The sequence below is a fragment of the Amblyomma americanum genome, chromosome 9 (assembly GCF_052857255.1).
Source record: "Amblyomma americanum isolate KBUSLIRL-KWMA chromosome 9, ASM5285725v1, whole genome shotgun sequence".
In the NCBI taxonomy this organism is placed as follows: domain Eukaryota; kingdom Metazoa; phylum Arthropoda; class Arachnida; order Ixodida; family Ixodidae; genus Amblyomma; species Amblyomma americanum.
Genome location: NC_135505.1, coordinates 60369784 through 60395175, shown reverse-complemented (window position 1 = coordinate 60395175; position 25392 = coordinate 60369784). Strand labels below are relative to the sequence as shown.

General features: G+C 44.5%; 1 protein-coding gene across 2 annotated transcripts in view; it reads right to left on the bottom strand.

The window, feature by feature from the left end:
* The window catches only part of LOC144104568 (uncharacterized), a 69030-nt gene extending 43946 nt beyond the window's left edge, over window positions 1–25084 (bottom strand). Inside the window, exons 1-4 of one of the 2 annotated variants that reach the window (XM_077637658.1) lie at window positions 20222–20485; window positions 18616–18777; window positions 18090–18194; window positions 2888–3029 (exon numbers count right to left, since the gene is read on the bottom strand). In XM_077637658.1, coding sequence (XP_077493784.1) covers window positions 2888–3029; window positions 18090–18092 — 145 coding nt within the window. In that variant the 5' untranslated portion in view covers window positions 18093–18194; window positions 18616–18777; window positions 20222–20485. Of the gene's footprint in view, window positions 1–2887; window positions 3030–18089; window positions 18195–18615; window positions 18778–20221; window positions 20486–24864 lie in introns of those variants that run through there. The other variant, XM_077637657.1, reaches the window with a different exon arrangement.
* Window positions 25085–25392: the final 308 nt, after the last annotated feature.

The following is a 25392-nucleotide window of genomic DNA, read 5'->3' as shown; positions in this document are numbered from 1 at the left end:
TGAATGTAGTAAACATTCCCTGTAAATGTTCTACCCAGAATGCTGTTGCAGTGAATGACGCAACCTTTTACTAACACATCGGCTCTACAATGACCTATCTGAATGGATAAAGAACAATATACTTCCCAAGTAGATGGGTGACGTCCTCTTTTGTAAACCTCCACAAGTCACAAGCACTTTCTATTTAATAATTATGGAAAACTTGTCATAAGGTTCCATGTTTTTTGATTAAAAAAAAAAGACTTTTATTGAACATGTGCACTTGGACAAAATGAGATGCCGCCAAGCACGAGAAGAGTAGATGACCCAATGGATATTCAGCAGCGGTCTAGTGCTAAACGATGTGAAAGTGTTGGCTTCTCTGCAATACACAGATCCTATTGAACCATTATATCTGTATGACGTATCATGTATGATGCGAGAGGGGTAGAGAAAACAAACGTGAAACTGCAGCTTCTGTAGGGAGCTTATACAGTAATTCTCTATGAAGCGCCGTCCCCAGGACAACCAGGAGAAAAGGAAAAACAGTTCGCCCATTTCCTGTGGCACACTGCGAGTTATCAGACACTCACTGCATGTGCACGGCATGCAAAAAGGTAAGCGAACTAGACTGCAGATGATATGGTAGTAGGAGTAGGTTTCATTAGCCAAAACTGGCTCATATTGCTGGGAGCACTGAAATAATGGAAGCGTTGACATAAATACAGGGCAACGACATGATGCAATACTCTTTAGCCATATGCAAAGTTTTTTCTTTTTATGTGCGTGTGAACATGCGTGCGAGTGAGTGTGTAGCATTTGAGCACAGCGGGTCTTTTGCTGAACAGTGCTGCGTCCTGTTCTGCTCGCACTCATGGACTGCATCATAGATTTCTCCTGCACATGGTCAGGTTGTGCAAACCTTTTTTTTCCGCTCATTCATACAACTACCCCTCTTTTTTGCCCCGAGGCAACAAGCACTGCTTTAAAAAAAAAAGCAATGTTAGGAGATTATGTAAAAAGCCAACACTCATTGAAACCTAAGGGAAACACAGGGCAATGTATTTTCTTTTAACTCGGGTGCTGCTTAGAGTAAAATTATTGTTGTGTTCATTTTATACACAAAAGATAATAACTTAACAAGAAAAAATTAAGTTTTTTTCTTCTACTTCCCGTATAATTATCACATCACTATAAGAAACTGGAGGGGACACTTAAGCTTCGCCTTACTGTATGGCACGACTGTTTTAATGCCCATATATGTGGAATTCATTATTACCTAGAGACTCCTCGCACCACTCCTGGTGCAGTGGTGCAGCGGTTAAGCGGTGTGCCACTGCCTTGCAATGGCAGGTGCTGACCCCGGTGGGGCTTGCGAGACCTAAACCATTAACTGAACTGCCACCTGGTGCAGTAGGCAATTTGCTCAAAATCTGGTGGGCAGGTTGTGATGATGTTACAAGGTCATGCGACCCAGGCGGCCCACCTAGGATCTTTCTCAGGAGATTTTTCTCTCACTGCCGATGACACTGATGCCGGCTTTTCTGCGAGCAGGGTCCGTAATGCTATTGCATTAAAAATACATTCGCTTATGATTCTCTTATATTTCCATAACTGTTGGCTCCCTTGATATGCATGCTGTTAACAAGCCTCCGCCTCCCCCATCCATGTGTTTACCTGTCATGTGTCCATCACTCTGATTGTGACTAGCGTCAATCGGCGCAACGGTCGGCAGCGACATATGACATTTTCGTAATTAAATGTGCAATGGCTCAAGGTATCACAGCACCCCAAGAATGTAGGAAACTGCAACACCTGAAAGTCCGCAACAGTGGCAAGGGTGAGCAATGTTCAGAAAATCTAGCACTTAGCAACATATTCCGACGCGCTTAATTCTCACAGTAAGGAACCTCCGATGCTGTACAGGGAGTATTCACTCAAGCCGCAGTGACCACCACTTTTGCTCATACAGCACTGCGAAATGCAGTGTGCAGGCCTTATCGACTTATTGCCACATACTCCTGCCTGCAACACTGATGCTGCAATCTGTACAACAAAATGATGCCCGTGCGTCACATATATTAAGGAGCCTATATTAAATTTTAAAGGAAAGAGGTGTGCAGAAGACGAAGTAGATTAACCGAAGAATAAAGAAGAGGAAGAAGAAGCATTCGGTGAGGTGGAGAGAGATGATTGGTGGAGAAGAGAAGAAGACGACGACAAGGCTTACATGGACTAACACCGAGGCTATAAAAGGGCGAGTGAGAGCGAGGCACGGGGGGGAACAGCAGAGAAGCAGAGGCTCCGGCGGGTCAGGGGCACTTTGGCTGGAAGAGAGCGACGCCGGCTACTGTTCCGGTGAGCTCGCGTTCTACGAAAACGCATCAGGGACTTCCTGCTGTGCCTGAGCCCGTTCCGGGGAGTCAACGGAGGACGCTACCACCTGCTACGGCCAGGGGTGTCTCCAGCGCTGTTGCCACCCATCCAGGTGGTGCCCCCAACGCCAACAACACCGGCATCACCTCCACGGGTGCTTGGACTGGGAGCTTGTACGACGCAGCCAGCGACGCCAGCCCAAGCACGTCGAACGCCGCCTCGACTCCGGATACTGGATCCATGCAACGCCGCAGCCACACCGAACCAAATGTGAGCACGAACGCCGAACGCTTGTAGTACACGCTGATAGCAGTGTGCCCGGGTCATGTGTATTTATAGTATTTGTGTTTTGTGTTAGTTTTGTTAGTTTTGTGTTCTAGTGTGTGTGTCATGTAGGCTGTATTAAATGTGCGTTTGTGTGGGTACACCCGTCGCATAGTCCATTCTTTCGGTCCGAGTGTTCTCCGGGGAGATCCGTGACACCGTGACATCACAAGAATGCCTCGTACAGTTTGTGCAGGTGGACACTCACCTTTGGCGAGCAATTTGCTCCTGGCGCCCTGCTTGGCAATGGTGTCATAGGAGAAGATGGTGGGCACAGCGTCGCGACGCAGCTTCTTGATGCCAAACCGTTCGAGGGCAATGCGCTCAAACTGGTCGAGAGTAAAGTGGTCCTTTAGGGGGAGAGGAGGAAAATAAACGATCAGCACACACCTATCAGGCAGGAAAGCTTTGCACACCAGGCAGTCAGGAGAACAAAGAAGAGAAAAACAAAACATGGCTAAATTAGGCCGCAGCGTAGTTACAACATTCAATGAGAGCCATCATGTCCATTTCTGTCTCAATTCCATTTTTTATTTATTATTTTTAATTTTTCATATATTTGTTCTATTTTATTTATTTGTCTCTCCACATTGGCATCCCTTCATTTTCTCTCCATTTTTCTTTTCTTTTTCTCTTTTCTTGACTCACGGTGTGGCTTACCTTGGCTTGGTGCACAAGCCAAGCCAAGGATGAACAACTGCAACAGGCTTCAGTTACACGACTCAGGGAGGACTCCCATCAACAGCTCTCGCCGTGAAATTGACACATTTACCGTTGTGGTAACGCTAATTGCAATGACAAGTGGGGTGGTGCAAAATGCTAATGCCAGTGGAAAAGTTCAATAACCCTGGGAACAAGTATGGGATGCATGCTGTGATGACAAAGCTAGATTTTCATTAGGGCCAAGGATAAGCTATGCCTTTTGCAGAGAATGTTGAAGCAGACGGGTACAGCAACCATCAAATGCAGCAACCCGACATGGAGTGCGGGAATGGTGCATAAGAATACGTCACACATGGTCACTCATACATTCATACAAGTCCGGCATGATAGGTGCACCGAGGAACAAGAGCGGGGGAAGTGAGAGTGTGGACAAATGACATGATTCGGCAAACAAGCCCCCCAAAAAAAAGAAGTTGCTACAGATAAGGCTAGGAAAAGTTTGCGGTCAAAAGTGAAGGCAATGCGGTTCAGGGATAGAAGTGTAGTGACAAAGTGAACACAGCAGGCATGCACTGCGTTTGCGTGCAAATGCTTCAGTACTGCACATACATACTCCCGCAACAGCCCACTATTCAGGACGCCAACACACGCTTTGGTGAGTCACTGGCAGTACACAACTGTCTCCTTAAAGGGGCCCCAAAACACATTTTCAGTGCATTGTTTTGCCTGTTGGTTGCATAGAATGAGTTATTGTGATGCTATTAGCATCGCTCGTACTGCCTATACTGCGGTTTTTAATATTTTATTTAGCTCGCAAAAACAAAGTCGTGGTGCTGATGGTGTCGCCATACAGTGACAGTTTTTAGCAGCGGATATGACGTCACGGAGGGCGAGCTTTATGATTGGAGAAAGAGTAAATATACTGCAAATTGTGTTAATAACTACAGACACATTTTGTCAACTTCTTGTGTTTTATATTGCATTAACAAAACCAACTTGTTTGCCTTAGATAAAAGCACTGTAAAGCAAGTAAAACAAAAATACACCCCCAGAGGCTCTGGCTACTTTTTACATCAAAGGACTTTGCGCCTCTCTGTAAACATCCTACGACCTAGCACTCAAAACTTATGGCTGCTCTCTGTATCTGAGAGCGGCTTTGCGGAATCGATCGAATCGAGCCATTGAACTCTATAAGCAGTCGTTTCACATTTAGCAGGGAGTGCGCATCGTCAGCTTGTGGAAGATCACCGGGCGGCGGTGCCAGATGGCGCCACGTTCCCGCCAACAGCGCGCACTCCTTTCTCGCCGTGACCAACCAGCGCGCTAGGAGCGACGGGCGATGGTTGGCGGTAAGCAGTAGCGGTACGCGCTGTGCTAAATGCGCTTGATATCTTGCGCAGGCTGCCACACCATCGCAGTATCTCGCGCTCGAGTTCCGATCCATAAGTAAGGGAACGTCACTGATCAGTGTTCCCTTCTGCGCCGTCAACGTGACGATGAAGCATCGCTGTGTCAGATGGGCGTTCACATGGTTGTTGTAACTATGGAAACGGCGCTGCGAGCCTTGGCATGAACGAGTTACAGAGAACAGGCAACCACGGAGTGCAAACTTCCGCCACGTGCTCAGATAGGCTGTTTTGATTGGTCGCACTAAGTGACGTCATTGGGAGAGTGAAATGGGAATGGGAACCTGCGCGAAAATCGAGCTGAGGGCAGCACTTTGCTTGTATTTTGAAATTTCTTCATTGAATAACTCCCGTTCCTATGCATCGATTCTCGTAATTCTTTTTGATTCAGCATCTGTGTGACATAAAGAATCCATTTGAAGTGTAACTGGCATACGTCCAAGCAGTGTTTTGCAGCCCCTTTAAAACATAAAGACCGATGAAAGATGGATGATAATGGCGCTTTCAGGGTTCGCCTCTCCTGCCTCTTTCGCCAAATGTTGTGTTTCAGAAACTGACCAAGTGGTATATTAATGGAGAGGCAGCTGCTGCGGTGCTGGGTTAACTGGTTGAAATTAAGCAGTTTTATCAGAGTCGCCATACAAACATACAGCTAATACAACAACGCATTGCTATGCTACCGGGACTGCCCAGCCACATTCACCATATGGTCACAGTAACCATAGTTATCGTGTTTACTGTACGCACTAATAATGCTCCCTTTTGCAAACCATAAATGGATGAAAATATTCCAATGCCCACTGTCCGTGGAAAGACAAGCTCTAAAGCAGCCCATTCAATATCACACTCCCACTCTAGTTCTACACTCACCATCCTTACTCAGGCATGCATCGGTACCGAAAGTTGGGTGAGCTGGTTGACGTTCATGATGAACTGTAACGCATAGGAAACACGATGCATGAACATGAAGACATGGACAGGCAACTGTCCAAGCGTCATCTCTTTTGTGTCACATTTCATCATGTCCATTAATCGCATTTTATGATTCACTTGTCTGCCACCAGAGAGACCAAGCTGGTCTATTCAGCAGTGACAATGAAGCGACCCCTCACACTGGACGCGCTGAAAAGGGGACATAAAGAAATAGGAGTGTTTGGTTTAAACAACCTCCTATAGAGTAGACCAGAGGAAAATATTCACGAGCGCACACTAACACAGATAGACAAACCTCCAAACAAGTTAAAGGGCTCTGAAACACCTTCATAGGAGAGCACATCAACTCGCTCAAATCACTGCACTGTGTTGTCATGAGAACCTGAGCAAAAAAAATTAGCTACGGTTTAACTACTGCTGAACCTGGTTAGAGAGCAAAAACTGTGGTGTATTGGGTAAGTAGACGCGGCTTGGCCTCTGTAACGTTCAATGCATTGAGTACACTGCATAGGCAACACGCCCACCCTGCCAAGTGGTGGTTAAATTAATGGTTGATCGCGAGAGGTAGAGGTTGGTCACCCAATGAATGCTGCCGCTCATTGCTGCAGTGGTGGCACATGTTTGCCACAATGTTGTCAGCGCTAATGCATGCAGCCAACACCTGTCTCTCTCCATAGCACATACACCTCAAAGTGCGATTGAGGAGTCCACTGCCCCAGGGAGCCAGTTATGCGCCTTCCTTTCCTCAAAATCATTCAACGCTAACCCCAAAGAATGCATGGCCTATAGCTTCAGTCTATAGCTTCAGTGCTGCATTTCTGCTACAACATTGGGAATGCTAATGTGCATATCTCTCACTACCGCTTACTGAGGTGTCCACAGGGTCAGTTATGTGCCTCTCCTTTGCTTTCGAAGAAAACTGAAGATTGGTTTTTAAAATTGGTTTTGAAGGAAGGAAATGGTGGAGGAGGAGGAATAAACATTTTAATGAAATAGCAGACTGAGGTTCTTGGGGGTGAAGACCCTATTCAAGGACCCCACTGGCTCTAGGGGATCGTTAGGCATGGTCCAAGGTTGCCTGCTGGCTTCCGAGGTCCTGCCGGGCAAGTCGCGCCTCCCACGACCTTTCAAGCTCGTTGCATGTGACAAGGGGCGAGTTTCCCACTGCTGGTCTTTGTTTGCAATGCCAAGTGATGTGTTTGGGGGTTGGTGTGCCAAGGATGGTCTCACATATATCGGTGGACGCCCGAACCGGTTTTGAGGAAAGGAAATGGCATAGCAACTGTCTCACATATATCCGTGGACACCTGAACTGCCCAGTAAGGGGTTTGAACTCTGGCTCACTTGTAGGTCAAAACCACAATCACCAAGAATCGTTATGAGGTATAGTGAAGCTTTCGCTACAATAATAATACACTTCCACCGGCAGCAGAGGACCCACAGTTACAAGCGAAAGCTGGCAAGCCCTTTGAGCCCTTCCCAGCGACTTTTTCATGCTGGCACTCTCCTCCCTCACTCCGCTTGCTCACACCTGCTTGCACAAATTTAGAGGTCGCTATTGGTCAGATTTTTTCAGACAGGCAGCTACCATGGCACGGCCAATAAGCTGCACAGCTCCGGTGGGTCGGGGAGTTCTGTCCCCGGAGGTGGGGCCGGCGGAGCAGTGCCGTGCAAAAAGTGATGAGAGGAGAGAGAAAGGCGTGAAGATGCTGAAATTCAAATTCTGACTACAGACAACTTAGGTTCTGCAAAGCGCATTAAAAAATTCTTGCTCGACAATATTCGTGAAGCGGCTTTAACATCCCACGCATACCACACCTTTAATAAAGCCCCTTTCAAAGCCCATTTAATGAACTGGGGACAAAAATTAAAAGAAAAGATGTTAGCACTCATGACAACACCGCCAAATTATTGTTCTCAGTACAAAATGATTCTTTGTCTCTTTTCAGCAATGCTGACGTTTGTCTGGCGGCGAGAGACGGCATTTATCGCCAACAAAATGGGATTTAAATAAGTTACATTTTCCTCTCCACTCGATTCAACCTCCTGACATCAATACCGAAGGGTACTTGATGATCACAGTTTTGTTTGGAAGAGAAAGGCAATATAGCCTATGGCCTCATAGACTGTGCGCACTGTCTTAAGCCAACGTCTATATGGTTTGTTCGAAAAAACAGTCACTGTATTGAACTTTTTCTTTTTCCTCTCTCTTGCTTAAAGATGCTCTCTTTTTCCTGAAAATGGCCTACGAGCCTTTAGAACGTGATACGTCAGCATTGTGTTTGGAATGATGCGCAGCACATTAGAAAACTGACAGTTTATGCCAAGAAGCCGTAAATAATTTATAACTGAATTTTCTCTTCTCTCATGCTATTTCTGTTCAACAGCTGCAAATATACAAAGGTACATTCAGGTCACCTAAGGCATACAAAAACTGCAGTATGTTCGCTGCTTGTCTCTTAAAGGGCTTTAGACACTAAATTTTTGCTTGTATGTTTTTTTTCAAACGAAGCAAGTGCTAGATGTTGGCATACATGCAGCACCCGATAATATTCACCTACGACCACTAAATAATTTATAATTGAATTTCTTCTTGACGCTGTTTCAGCTTTGGTTTTTATAACTTAGCGATGGCTGTGACGTGTAGTTAGTGCTTAGGTCACATGATGCATAAAAAAACGGCAATATAACTGTTGATACGTTGTTTATTGTAATTCTAGCTATTAAAGTACACTGGTTGAAGTGCTGTAGCGAGTTAAAACGATGTATCAGCATTTATACAGGCGTTTTTCTCATGCGTCATGTGACCTCAACATCAACTACACGTCACAGCCATCATTCAGTTGATGGAACCGAAACGGCATAAAAAAAGAAATTCAACTAGATAATATTTAGCGGTCGTAGGCGAAAATGATTTGGTGATCCATGCATTCTAAAGTCCAAAGCATTATCTGAAAGAAGAAAACATGCAACAAAATTAGGTGTCTATAGTCCTTTAATTCATATGAGCTCTTACGCAAGCCTGCCCAAGAATTGGGTTGACAAAAACATGAAGACACAGTGATTATATAGCAGATTTTGCTTGACTCATGTGACCTCAAACCATCCATTAAGTCATAGCTGTCGTTCGGCTGTTTAAACCACACATGCCACGAGAAATAAAATTCAATGATAAATTATGCAGCTGGCACAGACAAATTTTTCGTCATGACTTATGCACCATTCCAAAGAAAAAAATATGCATCCAAAAACTTGAGGTGTGTGTTTTCTTTTAATAGCACTGGAAAGTTCAGTGGTTATGGTGCTTGGCTGCTGACCCAGAAGATGTGGGCTTGATATCGGCTCCGGTAATGGTATTTCGATGGAGGTGAAACGCTAGAGGCACCAGTACTGAGCAATACCAGTGCACATTTAAGAACCCCAGGTGATCGAAATTTTCTGGAGCCCTCCACTGTGACATCCCTCATAGCCTGAGTCGCTTTGGGACCGTAAATCCAATAAAATAAACCAAACTACTAAAACAAACAGGGACCAGCCAGATATCAGATGCTGCATCTATCGTCTGGTCTCCATTGTTCTGCTCTGTCGATTCACACTCGGACTGCATCATGGCATTCACTACAATGCCTTAGTGCACTAAGCTGAATGAAAAGCAATATTCAACCCTCTGCAAAACAAAAAGGAATAATTTGCACCACATTAATCGACTAGCTATGCAGTGCAAAGCGAAGCCCCCAATTAACCAACTTGCAGTTATAAACAAATGCAAGCACACTGCCACAAAACGGCTGCCGAGAACATTGCCTACCTTTAAAAAGTACGGATTCGATACTGACTTCAACAAAATCAGTTCATTCTGCCAACTACATTCCAATTTACAGCATTGAAGGCACCATGGTGAAAGCATCGCACAGAACAAGATAATCAATTAAGCGCGTGACAGCAACAGGAATTTATGGCAAATATACAGCACACCTCCCACATATTTTTTCTCCTTTTTGTTAGCTTCTACAAGCTTTCACGGGAAGGCACTGTTTCCACTGTGGTCGCAGGATGCACATGACCAGTGAGCCACGCTAAGGCCACGCTACAAGCTGTGGCTGTGAGTGGACGTGAGTGGCAAGTGGATGTGAGTGGTGGACGTGACAGAGAAGTTTGCCACTTGTGTTTCGCGACGATGGTATCCGCATAGCTATTTTCATGTTGTTGACAGCTGAGCGAAGCAAATATTCACTGCTGAGCTCCAGGTAGCACTTAACATTAGAATAGTGTTACAAAAATGTTATGTAAGTTGTAGTACTGCTACATGTTCCACTGTAAGGTTGATGATTATGATTATGAATTTTTATGGTGCAAGAGTATCTATAGCCAAAGAGCGCCATGGCACAAGGTATTTTCGACTTGCACCAGACCAGGGGAAAGCTTGTACCCATTGTATCACCGGTGGGTACCCGGCGGCACTGGGGATCCAACCTCGCATCTCCCGCTTGCGAGGCGGATGCTCAACCACTTGGCCACCGCTGCAGTCCCCATTGCGATGTTATATTAACGTCAGAAATTATGATATAACGTATAAAAGAAGCAAGGACCGAACCACGAAGGAAATAATTGAAGCACAAAGGATTTTAGCTCTAGGTGACCTTTGCGTCAACACACCTTCTCTTGCCCTATCAGGAAAAGAACGAGCGTACTTGAATAAGCACGCGAAACGCGATTAGCGTTCATTCTTTCTACTCTCTCGTTTGCGCACTGTATTTGTTTTCCACCTGTCACACATCAAGCCATGTGTTTATATACATGTAAATTTCATGAATAAACATAGTTGAGTCAGCCCTGTGTGTCCCTTCTGCGTCCGCGTATTTTGCGCTGTTTAAAAGAAGTATGAACCACCAACTAGCCCGCACGTCTACCCTTGTAAGTGAATGGTTGTAAGTGTGAGTGCAAGAGAGTGGTTGTGAGGGTGGCCATAAGTGGGAGTAAGTCGTTGTGAGTGCGAGCGTGAGTGAGTGGTTGTAAGCGCGAGCCGTCATGAATGCGAGCGAGTGGTTGCGAGTTGACATTGGTGTGAGTGCATGTGAGTGGATGTGAGAGCGAGTGGCTATGAGTGAGTGTTATTCAGCCACCTCCCATGGTGCCGAGGTATGACTGTTTTGTGCTTGCAGCATGAGCGGTAGACGCAGTGAGAATGTTTTGAAGTTTTGGTTATGACAACTTAGTGCTGCTTCGGATGCACGACTTGGAATCTAGGTCGATTCGCAGCAATGCGATGTGTAGCAATTACGCTATGTTCATTAGTAACATGTCACTTTCAGCAGGTAGAGACGGCAAACTAGGCTAGCTAAATGAACAGATGCGTTTAATTACTCACCTCCCCAAAACGGCACATCGGTTGTTTAAACCCTTAGCGTGGCTCTTGGCTCGCCTGCTTGTCGAGGAATTGTACCCTCTCTTGATTTGTATGCTTTGATTTCTTGACCTCTCAGCAAACTTACGCCGTGCACAAGGCGGACCTTGATATCGGTGAATTCAATGCACAGCAGCAGTCCTGTACATTACACACCACACTTGTGCCTCCGCAGGTCAATGTTTTCACAAAGTGGAACGTTTTCAGCGTGCCCGCTCTTTTCTGTTTCGTATAGGTCACGGCGTAACCACACAGTCACACGGTGTTACAAGTCGGACAGAAACTATCTGCTACAAGACGCGAAATATACTGACATTTCACAGCCCACAAGCAAGTTAAATGCTGTGGCTGGCTGCGGCGGCCACGCTCATGACCACAAACATGGAAAATGCCACGCCAGCCGCTGCGTCCCTTGCGGAAGACATCACGTGAATACCTCCTACAGGCTCCGTGCACTGCACTTTGTCGAGCGCGAGCGGCACCATCTGGCTAACAGGGGCTGCAAAAGCTGGACGCTGCTCTCACGTTCAGTTAGCAGTCAGCGAGGTGAGTGGCAAGCTGTTTCCACCGAAAAGCGATAACATACTTCGATAGTTATGGGTGGTTTGACCTACTGCTGTGTTTACCAATGTCATAATAGCTATAAAATGCTGCAGTCAAGGTACCGAAGATATAAGTTTATCGCTTTCCTTGGAGACAGTGCATGCTTGCCCATGCACAGAGGATTGCCGGAAAACAGTTCATTGTGGAACCAAATTCATGAGAGTGAACTGGGAAGAGCATTACATTATGTGGGAAGTTTTGAATGTGCCATCACTGGTAGGAGTCTGGAACTGCTTTGTGTCCTTTTGCAAAGTGACGGGATGCGCTAAGTAAGTCACAAAATGGTTTATGGTGGAGTCCTTGAAGCTAGCATCAAGTGTCAGCCCTTGTTTGTTATGCTTTTCTGTGGTTCAGCGCGTGTTGTTCATTCTTTTCTTTCCATGTATGTGTGTGCTGTTGGTGCGATGATGCACTTCTGAGAGCGCTTAATTCGTTTTTCACATTGCTTTGTCAAATTTTTGTGTTTGTATCATTTTATTGCCTACAGTGGTTTAAAATTTTCTATATTTAAATGTAACATTCCTCACATCTAAAACCTTCTTCTGGATAAAAAAACAGAAAGTTGAAATTTTCATATATCTCTTGCATTTCACAACACCGCAAAACCCTTTCTGGAGTTAGAGTATTTATCAATTAATAGAAAAATACAACTGAAATATTATGTGAGGGCATTTGTTGTTGGGAATTCATTTATTTGGTGACTTCATAAAATACCTAAAATAAAAGCGCATCATCTCTGTGTGCTTAGACCTATACTTTCGGTGAGGGGAATAGACATAAAGCAGTGTGAATTCTTGGGATGCAGAGCATTATCCTCCGTGTTTAGTAAGAATGCGTTTTTCGCAAACCTTACTGTAGATATAAGGTGCATAAGCTGATTTCAATATCTGGGTTAAACAGACACTTGTTTTTTAAACTGTAGGAGGACTTCATCTCAATATGTTTAGCTCAACTGCTAGATGTTGTAATGCTGTCGTGACTGCAATGCAGTCATGGCTGCTCGCAATCGATGATCAGCCCAAACTGAAAGCAATTGAAACTAAACATAGCAGCGGTGACGCCAAAACATTCAGTGCATTGAAATCTGCAGAAAAGCAGGCGTGGATTCTCTCGTGGTGCCATTCTTGCAGCATTATCAGGGCACATCAGCTACGCGGCCGGGCTGAAGCGAATACACTAGGCGTCCAGTTCATGCGGCAAGCCATCCCCCCCCCCCCCCCCAATTTTTTCACTCTCCGAGTCAGTCCCTAATGTTTTGGCGTCGATATGTTTCAGTGTGTGCGTTTGCTCGGCACGGCTGCCTGCAGTGCCGAGCTTCAAGCCGCTTTTTTCTGATTCAGTATGTGCGATTGTTCAATGATTCCTATGAAATTTATGAGAGGTAACTAGTATTTTTGGTGGAACATGCATGTCGTTCACCAAACTAACCGCCCTTTTCTACAAGAGAGCATAAAATGGGCGCCAGGCTGAAGTGTGCACATCTGGTACGTCTCACGACGATGGCTTCCACGGATTCAATACTTACTCAATCGAAAGGTGAAGCAACTCTTTCCGATACCTCTCTTTGTACTTTTACTAAAATTTTCACTGTACTATGGTTGTCTGGGAAAACACATAACTGGAGGCGTCCGCCTGTGATGACGCGCGGCACCGTTGCCTTAGCATAGACACCTTTCCCCGCCTTCCAGCATAAAACGCAGGAAAGGATCTGCCGTAAATTGTTTGCTTGGATTTTTAAGACACACCTGCTCCAGAGATGAAGAAACGAGGCAATCGCTCGTACATTACTCTGGACAAATACGATCCCAGCTGTGGCTGCTGCATTTCAGTGGTAGCGAAATTTAGAGGGCCGTGTATCAGTGCACGTTAACGATCCTCAGGCGGTCAGTTTATCTTGGACCCTCCACTACGGTGGCACTCATAGTCCGAGTCATTCTAAGACGTTAAATAAACACAATGAATCAGGCGATTGCTGGGATTATCTGTGCTGCTCGTAGGAATAGGTAGCAGTGAATGGCATTTCGGATTTATACACGCGCCGTGGCTAGTTTTGCTTCGCCGTCGCTGTAGACGATATAAACATGCGACTTCTTTGATAGAATCAGACAAGTACTCCCCAAAAATGTCGTTTAAAACATTAATACTGGCGATGAAATTCCATTTGTGTGCAAAATTTGAGCTCGAACAATTCACCGGTTTAGCTAAGAGAAGCATTACATGGCGCACGTTTAATTGCGAAACACATTATATGCAAAACACGCGTGTGATCAAATTAAACCTCATGCTCAGGTGCACGAAGTGGTGCAATACGAACCGAAACAGCAATGCGTGAAGCAGTAAGCAAGACATTTTATTTCAGGACTGTTATACACAATTTCGAGAACTAAATATAAGCAGCAGAAACAAAAAACATCGTGATGCATAAGAACAAAATGTATATTATGGGCGCTCATCGTTAGATAGGTTAAGGTAGAGCTTCCCTATAATTACACAGATCTGAAGTGATTATCATTATTACACACAGTGTAACACAGGTACATAAGTATACTGAACTTCCAGTAGCATTTGGGCTAGAAATGCTGTGCACTTAAAAAACACAATAACAACAAGCATTATGATGCATGTGTAGTCTGACGATAGTAAGAACATAACATTGCCTGCCCGTACTTTGTATGAACTCTTGAACAATATACAACATTTAAAGAACATGCAACAGCCTCGACATGCATTCAAAACTTTGCCTGTTAGTGTGTACTGCAAGCATCATATGAAACACAAAGAAGACACTTTGCTCATAGACAATACACACACTTTGTTGAAACAAATTGTGTTAATCACGAATCACAATTTCCCTAACAATTAATAAATCAATGCTTGATAATTATTACAAATTATTTTTCACTGACCTCAAGACAGGAAGCAGCCGCAAGAAAACTGCCTTAGCAGCTTGGCAGGGCTGATAGCCAATGATCTAAAGATGTTACTGCAGTAATATCTGTCCCAAAGCATAGTACTGCGTTTTCAATCATTTTTTTAACTATTGACCTTTGAATTGTGTCAGCTTTGTGTGCTTTTGTCGCTCCATTTCTAGGTGAAGTTGCTCTCTGGCCGTTTTGGGAAGATAATGCATCCTGATGTCTAGATATTTTTGTACAATTGCCCTCACAAGGTTGGATGAGTGATTTTCAAGGGGAAGGTTATCAATCATGTGTTCATTAAGAACTCTAAAAAGGTCTTTACCTATAAATGCTGTCATTGCAGCTACTGCAACCTTATCTACAAGCCCTCGTGACATCAAAGGAGAACAAGCTATGGCTCGACGCAGTTCTTTCTCACATTGCTGACAGATTGTGAGGACATCGTTTGAAGGGTAGATTAAGCCACCATGCGATTTCCTTCGAATCAGGGAGTAGGTTTTGTTCTCATGACACGATGCGTTTAGTGCAGATACACACTCACAACACTTCAGACTGGCCTGTAGATTATTTACTACAAATCCAGCAATGTATGAAACAACAACCTCTGCAGTTTCTGAAATTTTCCCTAGATCAGAGCAGTAAGCATGCTCTTCAATAATGCTCGGCACTGTTTCAACAAAAGGCTCATTTTCTGTTATGCTTTTGCGAGTGGTGGCCATGTTTATTCTGTTGATGATGGCTCCACAGATGAGCTCATGTATAGAATGCTGATGAGCTCAAGTGGAAGACAGTTTCCACTGGCAACATCTTTCACCTCATTTTGAACTATAATGTGCTTGAATGCTGCAGCAAACTGTCGTGCAGTTGGATTATCATTGCAGCGGCCGAATGAACGTATCGCTGCAAAGAACAGTTCAAGATGGTCCTGGCTCAATTTTGAAGTAGGCAGGTATGCTAACACTGTATTATCCTGAATTAAATGCGTGCACAAAGATATTACACTCTACATGCAAATTAAAACGCCAATAAATCCTGTCTTTCTATTAGTTTCTGTGATCAGTTATTTTTTGTGCTGGGTCTCGAATAGAGGAGAAGTATTCCTTTGCCTTTTGCAAGTATGTGGTGACAACAGCCATACTTTCAGGGCACAGGGGCTTTTTCCAGCCTCTTTGTTTCAGGTGTCGTGAGTTAAGAATGTCAAACACATTGTTCACATCTTATAAACTCCTCTGTGGCTGCAGAATCTCACAAGCTTGTTACTTTGTTACTTTTAGTGCCCTGCATTCTGCAATATCATCTGCTATAGGTCTGCTGAACACCTGTGCTGCAAGGGATACTTTCATTGGCTGAGATTTACAGTGGGATTGTCTGTTTCTTTGCGTATTGCAACTCATGCAGCTGTTCGATGTGCCTCCACTTTATTAGGCCTCCACTGGCATTTTCAAAAACGTTTTTGTCACGTAGTAGGTTTCTAAGAAGTTTAAACATGTGGCAGGCATCCAATAAAACAAATATTGGCTGATTTGTGACAGGGTGAGGAAAAGCAGTGTTCAGCTCTTCCAAGCCAAGCTTGCAACCAAGGTTGCGCAGCATAGAAAAATTCGCAGCTGCACTATCACAAGTTAAGCTCGCTACGTGTGCGCCCTTTTCATGTGCAAGAGAAGTAGCCTGGAGAACAAATTTGCTCACCTCCTAGGCCATCCACAAGGAAGTACCCTAATGGTAGCTTCCATCTCCCAATGATTGCCCCAGCATAGCAACAAAGCAACAAAGGAGCCTTTAGCAGCAAGGAAGCTGTCATCATTGACTTCATTTCCCATGTCCATGAAACCTTCCACCGTCCCATTCGACATGTCGCCTAACCGTCATTTTGTCTACAACCACGTTGCACAGTGTAGAATGGCCCAGTTTTGAATTTTCTTCCACTTGGAATTCATTCCGAGCACAGCCAGTGCTTCTTTAGAAAAACCAGGAGAGCCACCAATAAGCTCAAGCCATCAAATGTCTCCAGATGAGGCAAACGGGTGAAAAACAGCCCCTACAAAGTTATATGCCCTAGGTGAATAAAAATGCAAAGTTAGTGCAAAAGCTCTCGACTCAGGAGAGTAGGCCATCAATTGTGATTTGCCTGATTTTTGCACAACGTGATGCACCAGTAGGTTTTCTTTGGAGCCTGCAAGGCTTTAGAGTGCAGCTATGTTTTCCTCAATGAGAATGTTTTTTTGTTTTTGATAGAGCATCAACCACATTTCAAAGGTGAGAAACCTCGCGTTGAAGGCAGCGCTGCACTTGCTGCAGTCTTTTTATTTCATTTTGCTGGAGACGCGGATGCCAGTACAGTGCTTCACCCGATGATGCAGGAACGCCTTTTCAGGGGTATCCTCCATTGCTGGAGGCTGGCAATAATAGCACATACAGATATCAAGAATTTTCTCAGTGCACTTTATTGATATGTTGTAGACATGATTGCGCATATCACCCCAAGTTTGAGTACACAGGCAAAAAAGTAACGGTGAGCAATTTTTTTTTACAAGAACCTGAGTGCATGCAAGGATATGGTGGGAACTCAATGGTGTTTGGGCCATGAGCACCACTTGGCTTATGAAAGCAAACATTTGAGACTAAGGTGCTTCTCACAGAAAACCTGCTAGGAAAGGTGACGGACATATTACTTTTCAAGCAATGCTTCTCAGAACTTCAAAATATTTTTTCATAAGATTACATTTATTACATGCTTTTCATACGCTAAACACACAAAGCGTACGGTAGGCTGAATAAGGCTGGGGGAATGAGCTTCCAGTAATTTATACTTGATATAGTTTTTGCAGCCGGCATGCCATCAGAAATTAGAAAGTACTCCCTGTTGCTTCAGTAATCCTTTCAAGAACTTAATTGTAATAGTAGGCCCACTCACAGCCTTCCAAGTTAGTTCATTAGTGTACATCTGATTTTTGCATTCAGTGGCCACATAGTCCATTGATTATTTTGAGATAATTTCAAGTTTGGAACAAACACACATTCGATCACATTTGTATTTAACGAAATGTGCATCATAAGTGGTTGTGGCATTTTTCTGAAGGCCAGAGGTATGGAACAAAAAGTATGGGGAGGAAGAACTGCCAGATTTTTTTGCTGCACTTACTTGAACACCCAGACTTCAAGAATACCTCTTGATTTATAATGTAAAGCCTCACGTTTGCTTAGGTCTGAAAACGATATAATTTTCCTGACAGAGCTATCCATGTATTGTGAAGTCCAACCTCACAGAACCTCCTTTACTTTCCGTTAACACAGAAAACTTCAACATTCAGAATGCATTTGATTGCAACATTCAACATGTAATATCCAACTGATAATTTTCAAAGTACTACAATGTTCTTGAAGTAATGATCAATTTGTGTACGAAACAAGGATTACAGGAGTCCCACTTTCTTCCACCCGTTGCTTTGAGTGAAAGCAAGTAGTGTCTAGTAGAGATCTCACCATGCCTGCTTTCGATGCTGGTGTTGTGACTGCAACCCTCCTGGCTTGCAGAGATGGTCCCGCTGTGGCTTCTGCATTTCCAGTGCCTTGTCTCAGGTCGGCGACCTGGACAAGAACACACAGCTATCGTGAGGACACACAAAAGCAAGTCAACTTGACATTTTTGCTCAGAATGCTACCAAAAAAACAAGCGCATGAAGCTGCCGACCACAGCCTTAAATGAGGACAAGAAAAATAATCTAAAAATTTAATCCATTACTTAGGAAATAGAAAGGTTCCAAAAGTGGGTTGCGCTCACTGGCCAACCGGCACAGGCAAATAGTGTAGCGTACTTTTGCACAATGCAGAAGTGTAAATGAAGCAGTTATCTTGTCATTGCATCTTAGCTATCACTTTTATTGCGGTCGAAGGGCAGTTGCCTGTGGCAAGGCTTCTTTTGCATCGGAGGGGACACAGGAACTGGTATTTCCTCTTTGGCAGGTATGGTTCCTGAAGAACCTGTTTCCCACTCCTTCAGGACCCCCACCTCTTGTTCCTAGAGTTCTTCTGCTGCTATCTCCCCTGGCAATACATTGTGTTGCTCTGCAAGCAGTGGATCTTTGCAAATAGCAGTAGTTGTGCCTTCCGAGATGCTTTGCGAGGGACCAGCCATTTCAGCACCACTGCTGGCATCGCATGGATACTGCACCTGCAGCCATAAGAGCAACAGAATCAGCTAATATCAAAGAATTTAGTATTTAACTGCAAGTGCAGACATTCATGTTGGTCTCTATACCGGGTGTCCCAGATAACTTGAGCCAAGGGATAAAAAATAAATAATTAGAGGCAGGCAAGTGAAACCAGTTGAATATCGGTGACAGCCAACTTGAGCACCACAGGCAATTTTTTGTTTCACAATTATTGAATAGTTTAATTAGGTTAAATTATCTAAATGAATAAATATTGATTTTACACAACAAATTGCATTTGAAGAGTTGTCGTGCACCTTCAGAAATCCCCATTCCACCATTTATGATAAGAAAATCTTCACGAGCGTCTTTTTTTCCCAGCTCCAAAGAAAACCCGCGAAATACAAAACAAACGACGTGACTAACACACTTGCGCGCCACGATCGTGCTGCTCTCAAGCATGGTTAGAGCAAACAAAATCTCTGCAACCTTAGCTCAACGGCCCCGCAGCAGCGGCAGGCCGATAAGTTGGCGGCGGCAGCCCGCAACGTCATGTGTGCCACTGGCTGACGCAGACGAGAAACCACCACCATCATATCGGCCTGCCACAGCTGCGGGGCCGTCAAGTCAAGGCTGCAGCGATTTCGTTTGCTCAAACCACGCTTGAGAGCAGCACAATCTTAGCGCGCAAGTGCGTTAGTCACGTGGTTTATTTTGTATTTCGCAGGCTTTCTTTTAAACTGGGAAAAAAAAAACGCACGTGAGGATTTCCTTATCGTAAATGGTGGAATGGGGGTTTCTGAAGGTGCTCGACAACTCTTCAAATGCAATTTGTTGTCTAATGTCAATATTTATAAATTTAGATAATAAAACTTAATAAATTGTTAATTATTTGCAAAACAAAAAATTGTCTGTGGTGCGCAAGACGGCTGTCAGTAATATGCAACTGTTTTCACTCGTCTGCCTCTAATAATTGATTTTTTAACCCTTGGTTCAAGTTAGCTAGGACACCCGGTATATACTGTATAAAATGCATTTGTGAAAATCACAAAGAAGTGGAAAAGGAACAGTAAGTTTGGATGAATTCGCCACATAACAGTGCTGTCTGAAACATCTCTACGGTGGTATATCTACTTATTTCTTGACTGTGGAATGTTTCTAAACTACTTGATTCAGCGTGAGATAGCATGATTGCAGTGCAACTCACATATCTTTAAAGCAACTGGAAGTGGAAAATAAGTGCTATGACAAGCATTGCAAGAGCATGGTGAGTGCTACACAAAGTGCAATTGTAGAAAGGTCCAAAATGTGCTCCCTTATGCATGTGTTTTGCACTAATGAAATTGCATTAATTGTAATAGTCCTCAAAGAAATTCACTGCATTGATTAGACCTCTGCAATACCCTCAGAAGAGACCAATCTTGATCTCACTCTCACTAAACTAAATTGCACAGGTTTACTTACAGGTTCATTTCATGTTTGTATAATAATCCTCTTCATGCAGAACTTATTGTTTACTTGCTGTTGCTGCAGCTACTGTCGAAGCTTCTCCTGTGTGTGACTGCAGAGAAGAAAATAAGCACGTAATAACACAACACGCTTGCTGTTATGGTATAATGAAACATGCTTTGATGCGTGCTTCAGAAGTGACATTACACAGTGAGGCAGGTTCTTACATCAGAATTTGGAGCAATTTTTAGAACAAAGTTTTCTATTTGGAGCACTTTAGAGCTGAGGAGCACTGAGCTTAGAGCTCTAAAATTTATAATCTTGAGCACTTTGGGGCAATCGAACGTTGACATGGAAGCATTCAAGCGCATGCAGATTAGTTTCCAAATCTTTTTGATTGGCGAAAATTGCTGGAAAACTATAAGTATGATGTACAGACAGGGTCAAAAGTCTCTTGACCACATGTTAACAAAATGAAGCCGATAGCCCCGCTAATAGTTAGCGGCTGGAGACCACACTAGTGGAGGTGAAAGCGAAAATTTTACTGCTTCATCTCCATAAGTGTGACCTAAAGCCGCCGGCTAATAGTAGAGCTAGTGGCTTTGTTTGAGTAACGTGGTCCAGAGACTTTTTACCCCGACTGTACGTGTGAGCCCAGTTATATTGAACATGACCGCCACGCGTCGCTTAATTGTACCCGAAATTCGCAGCAAGTGGGCTGATCATGCTTAATAGAGACACCAGCAGGCCGGACTTAATCATATGCAATGCTTACCGCTTGTGCATTGGTTAGGGAACACTGCGAGCATCGTGCGTAGCGCAAATACAGGGTGCGTTTAGGCTTAAGGTATTCCACATTGAGGAAGTCTGCTGTCAGCCAGACACGAGATCTGTACCTACAAATGTGGCCATTTCTGCATCTGTGGCATTTCAATTTCTTTCACAATGCAGTCTCTGCTCAGTGGTAACCGGTGCCATCCTTTTGCGGAAGATCCAGCCATCTCGCCGCTGCACTCGCATGCAGCGACGAGGGTAGTTGGTTCTTGTGCATGCAGAGAAAACGGTTTAATATCTAAGCTGTAGTGTCCCCTTATAATGAATCAGTTTAGTTAAGGGGCAACGTGCTTTGGCAGGCAACGATATTAACAAAAACGAGTTGTTTCGGGTTACTCCTACGTAGCGCTAATTATTGCCTGTGAAGCACTACAGTTAATTCCGCCCTTGACCGGGAGTGACACCGGCTGGGAGCTTGAGGTTTTTAATGCGAAAGAATTTCTTGCCTCACAAGTGGCGTGGACAGGATGTGTCACCACGGGCTGTGCGCAGGAAGTGCGGACAGAGCATATCTTGTAATAATTAATAATGATGGAATGGAAAGTTTAAATGACTAAATAAAATAATTGAATACATAAGGCAATTAATTTTACCAATTACTCTGAGTATTTGATGGAATTGGAGAATTACTAGCACTTCCTTTAGAAGTGAATGAACAATAAACATAATAATGACATTATTTGATTTATAATTCATAAAACTAATTATGAATGATGAATTAATAGAGTAACAATAAAAGGTTATTTGTTTAATAATTTTAATAAATTGATGATTGATTATTTTTAGCACCAATGATCAATTACTTTACTAAGTAACAAAGGAGGCAACAAAAGGAAACTTAAACGCACCTTTAATTTTTTTCAGCTGGTAGTGCTCAATATGTCTTAAGGAATCGCTGACCAGTGCGTGCGCGGCAGGCTATAACTTATGCGACTGACTAAAGCGCCCCAACTTTTTTTTTGCATTTGCTTCCCGCAAAACATGCCCTTTCTTGGCCTTCGCGCAAAAAGCGACAGCGACGCCCACACAAGACTGCGCAGCACGTCCGAATCGATACGCGAGTGCCTGGTGCTGTGCATGTTTGTTGTAACTGAATTTTGTGTCCACGGATGTTCGTACCATATGAGACTCTGCGTAACAACCCTACAATATCAATCGCAGCATCTTTATTCTTATTAAACGAGTGTTCAAGATGTACCGTTTTCAGTGGGCTCGACTGCAAAGATATGCTGCACATGTAAGTTGGTTGTCACTGTATGTCTGTGCGTACATGTAGGGCCTACAAACAGATATTGCCATCATACTTAAATACAATCATTGACTAAGGTAGGCTCGCCTAATTGACGGCTGTATCAGGGCCGAAGAAGTGAGATAACACTGATAACGAGAAGCAGCGTGTGGGGGGGGAACAAAATGAGGAAAATGCAACAGAACCAGATAATGCCTTTTGAAAACGAAAGAATGCGAAGGAAGAGATATGTTTTGATGATGCCGCGCAGGTGTGAAGCATCTCAAGTTACCAATGAGCGGCGCGGTTGCTTGAGGCATCTTGTATGTCCGACCTGCAGCGGCATTCTCGCGTCCTCTCTTCATCCTCTGCAACGCCATGTCCTTTGAAAACCACAATGTCTGCGAACTAGCGTATTCGTGCATAGACAGAGCGGATTGATAATTGCTGTATAGATTTTAAGCTGAGCACTACAATTGGGAATGACAGCACGTTGTGTGCGATCAGCCTTACTTCATCATGGCATAACCATGTACGGTGATCGGCAGACCTTGTCCCACCTGGTGTCATGTGGTATACCGCGACAGTTCTGAACGTGCTGTATACAATGCAACAAAATTGTGCATATATGCATTGTAGTCGCTCATATAAAAGAAGTATTCACTCTCACTGAAATATTAGGGTGACTAAGCACACAAAGATGTAATGCAGTGATCTACTTGCTCATAACCACTGCTGTTAATTGACTATTTGCGGAGAAGTTTCTGCGCATGCGTGGTGAAGGCGCAGGCAGCGCCCTCTCTGGGCGGTTTGGTTTTTGGTTGGAAAACATGAGCCAGCCGTGCATTCCTGCGCTGTAGTGCGACGACTGATGTGAGCTGTAACTTCCACGTAACTGACATGTAACTGCAACGCGATTTATCTAAGCTAACCACGTGTTTTGCAACAGCGAGACTTGTACGTAATAAAGGTCGCGACGACATACAAGGCGCAAAAGACGAACCCGTTGATGGGGCCAGTAATGCGCACATCCAGCACGTTTCGAAACGGGTGTTGCTGCTTTATTTCGCGCTTACTGCCGAGTACACACTGCTCGGTCGTTCTAGAAGAGTTTTGCCACCGACGCAGGAAAACCGAATGATAGATACTAGTATGAACATTCACCATTAACGCTACAATGTGCTTCCTGAACAGCGGGAGCACGGCCGAGCGCAGCCTCGCGGATATCCGCGCATTCTAACGCTCCAGAGGCCCGTTAGCACGCAAAGCAACGCTCTGCCGTATCAGCACGAGCCGGGATTGAGATAGTACAACGGGTCCTTTAATAATCAGCTAAGTGTGCCCTGAGGCAAAAGGTGTGTTAAGTTAGCAGAAACTCCGGCCCTATCAAGGAAGCGCAAACGTAAACGTGTGTGTGCATTAGGAAAGTGCATCCCATTATACTGTCACACTCGCCCGCGCATAGGCGCACATTCACGCACATTTTCACTTGGTCATTCGGCGCTCCGTTGAGGTAGCAGAGTGCAGGTATTGCCACACATGGTCGTTTTTCAGGCTACAACGCGAAAATAATCCGCTACACCCTGTTTCTAAAAACGGAAATGGGATGTTCTCCTCTTCCATCATACTCTTTCGTTAGCTGACACACGTTTCCGGCCAATAAACAACACTAAAACAACAAAACAAGTGCACGTGAGCTGCTGAACGCTGCCTTGCGCATGCTTGCTCGAGAGCCCCTTTCCAACCAAAGGTACCGGCGGAGCTTCTCAATTTGCACGACAGGCGGCGCTCGCTTTTCCGCAAATGGTCAATTGGTATACACGCATGCTACTTACTGAAGCAAGAGAAAGCGATGGCATGGCACTTTCTGTCAGTTGGCGAAAACTGCCTGTCGCAGCCTTGAAGTCCTCTGCATAAAAATTCAGGGAGCAAACGCTCCATTTTGTCGGCAACCAGTTATCCGAACGTTGCAGTGCGTCAGTCTACTGTTTTCCGGCTGCAGGGTCATTCGGAAACCTGTTGCGCAATATTGAAAAAAAGAATTTACCCGTTCGGCTCTTTTCCATGCAAAACCAAAGCGCATGTTTTCACCGCAGCACTATTGAAGAAATATTCACTCACCGGTGGAACGAAAGCTCCGACGAAACAATTTCTGTGCGGCTCCTGCACTCGGGCACGCAGCACTTCATGATGCGGCGCCCGCTGAGCGTGTTCAAAGTGTCTCTGTTATAGTTTAGGTAGATGGTCTCAGTTTCTCGGCGATGGTCCGCATGCGCGTGCAGCGCTGATAAAGATCACCGCTCGCCATCGCGTGATATGGTAACGGGGGGGAGGACTCTTCTTTCTGTGCGTTTCTTTATTTTTATGACTAGGCTTCAAGGTTCTCGTTGGACGCTCCCTCCACAGTTATTTTTTTCCCTCCAGGCGGCTGCAAGCTGGCGCCTCCATACCGGCGCGTCGAGCGAGAAGACGTTTTCACTATGAGTGGCTTTAATAAGCATGCATGCTAGGTTTTCGTGCACTTTTCTGTTGCACACACACTCTTGGTCACGGCCCCATGTGCCATCAAACCAAGGAGACAAAACGGCGTCCTTACCTCGCATAAGTTTGAGTGGCGCGTAGGTTTGAAGTTGGCTCTGTTGATCCTGCGAATCCACTCAGCTCTGCGAGCTTTATCGTTAGCACCACTAGGAAGGGCGAAGGACCTCCTGCCGGGTGTGGGGCGGTTGTTACAACCGTACGCACAGCAACAGCTCGGCATTTTGTGATACAGAGCAATGTTGATGCGAAGCGCGGCAGCAGTACGGCCATCTCAAGCTTGATACAAGCCAGTAACAAGCGATACTCAGTGTTGCCAGATGGCGCGAAGGGCCGTAGCCAAAGTATAGAAAAATTGTAGCCCAAAAATAGCCAACCACACACCAGGCCAAGAGAGTTAGTAGCCAAAATGTAGCCAACATGGCCCATCGGAAAGTGAGAGGAAGTTTTTTTATTCGGAACTAAAAATTCGAACAGAAAACAATAAACTTGTGACTAAAAATACCTACGGTTAACTAGAACAAGTGAAGCAGCAGAATGTGAAACATATCGCATTTGTAAAAAAACGAGTTGACTAGGCTATAAA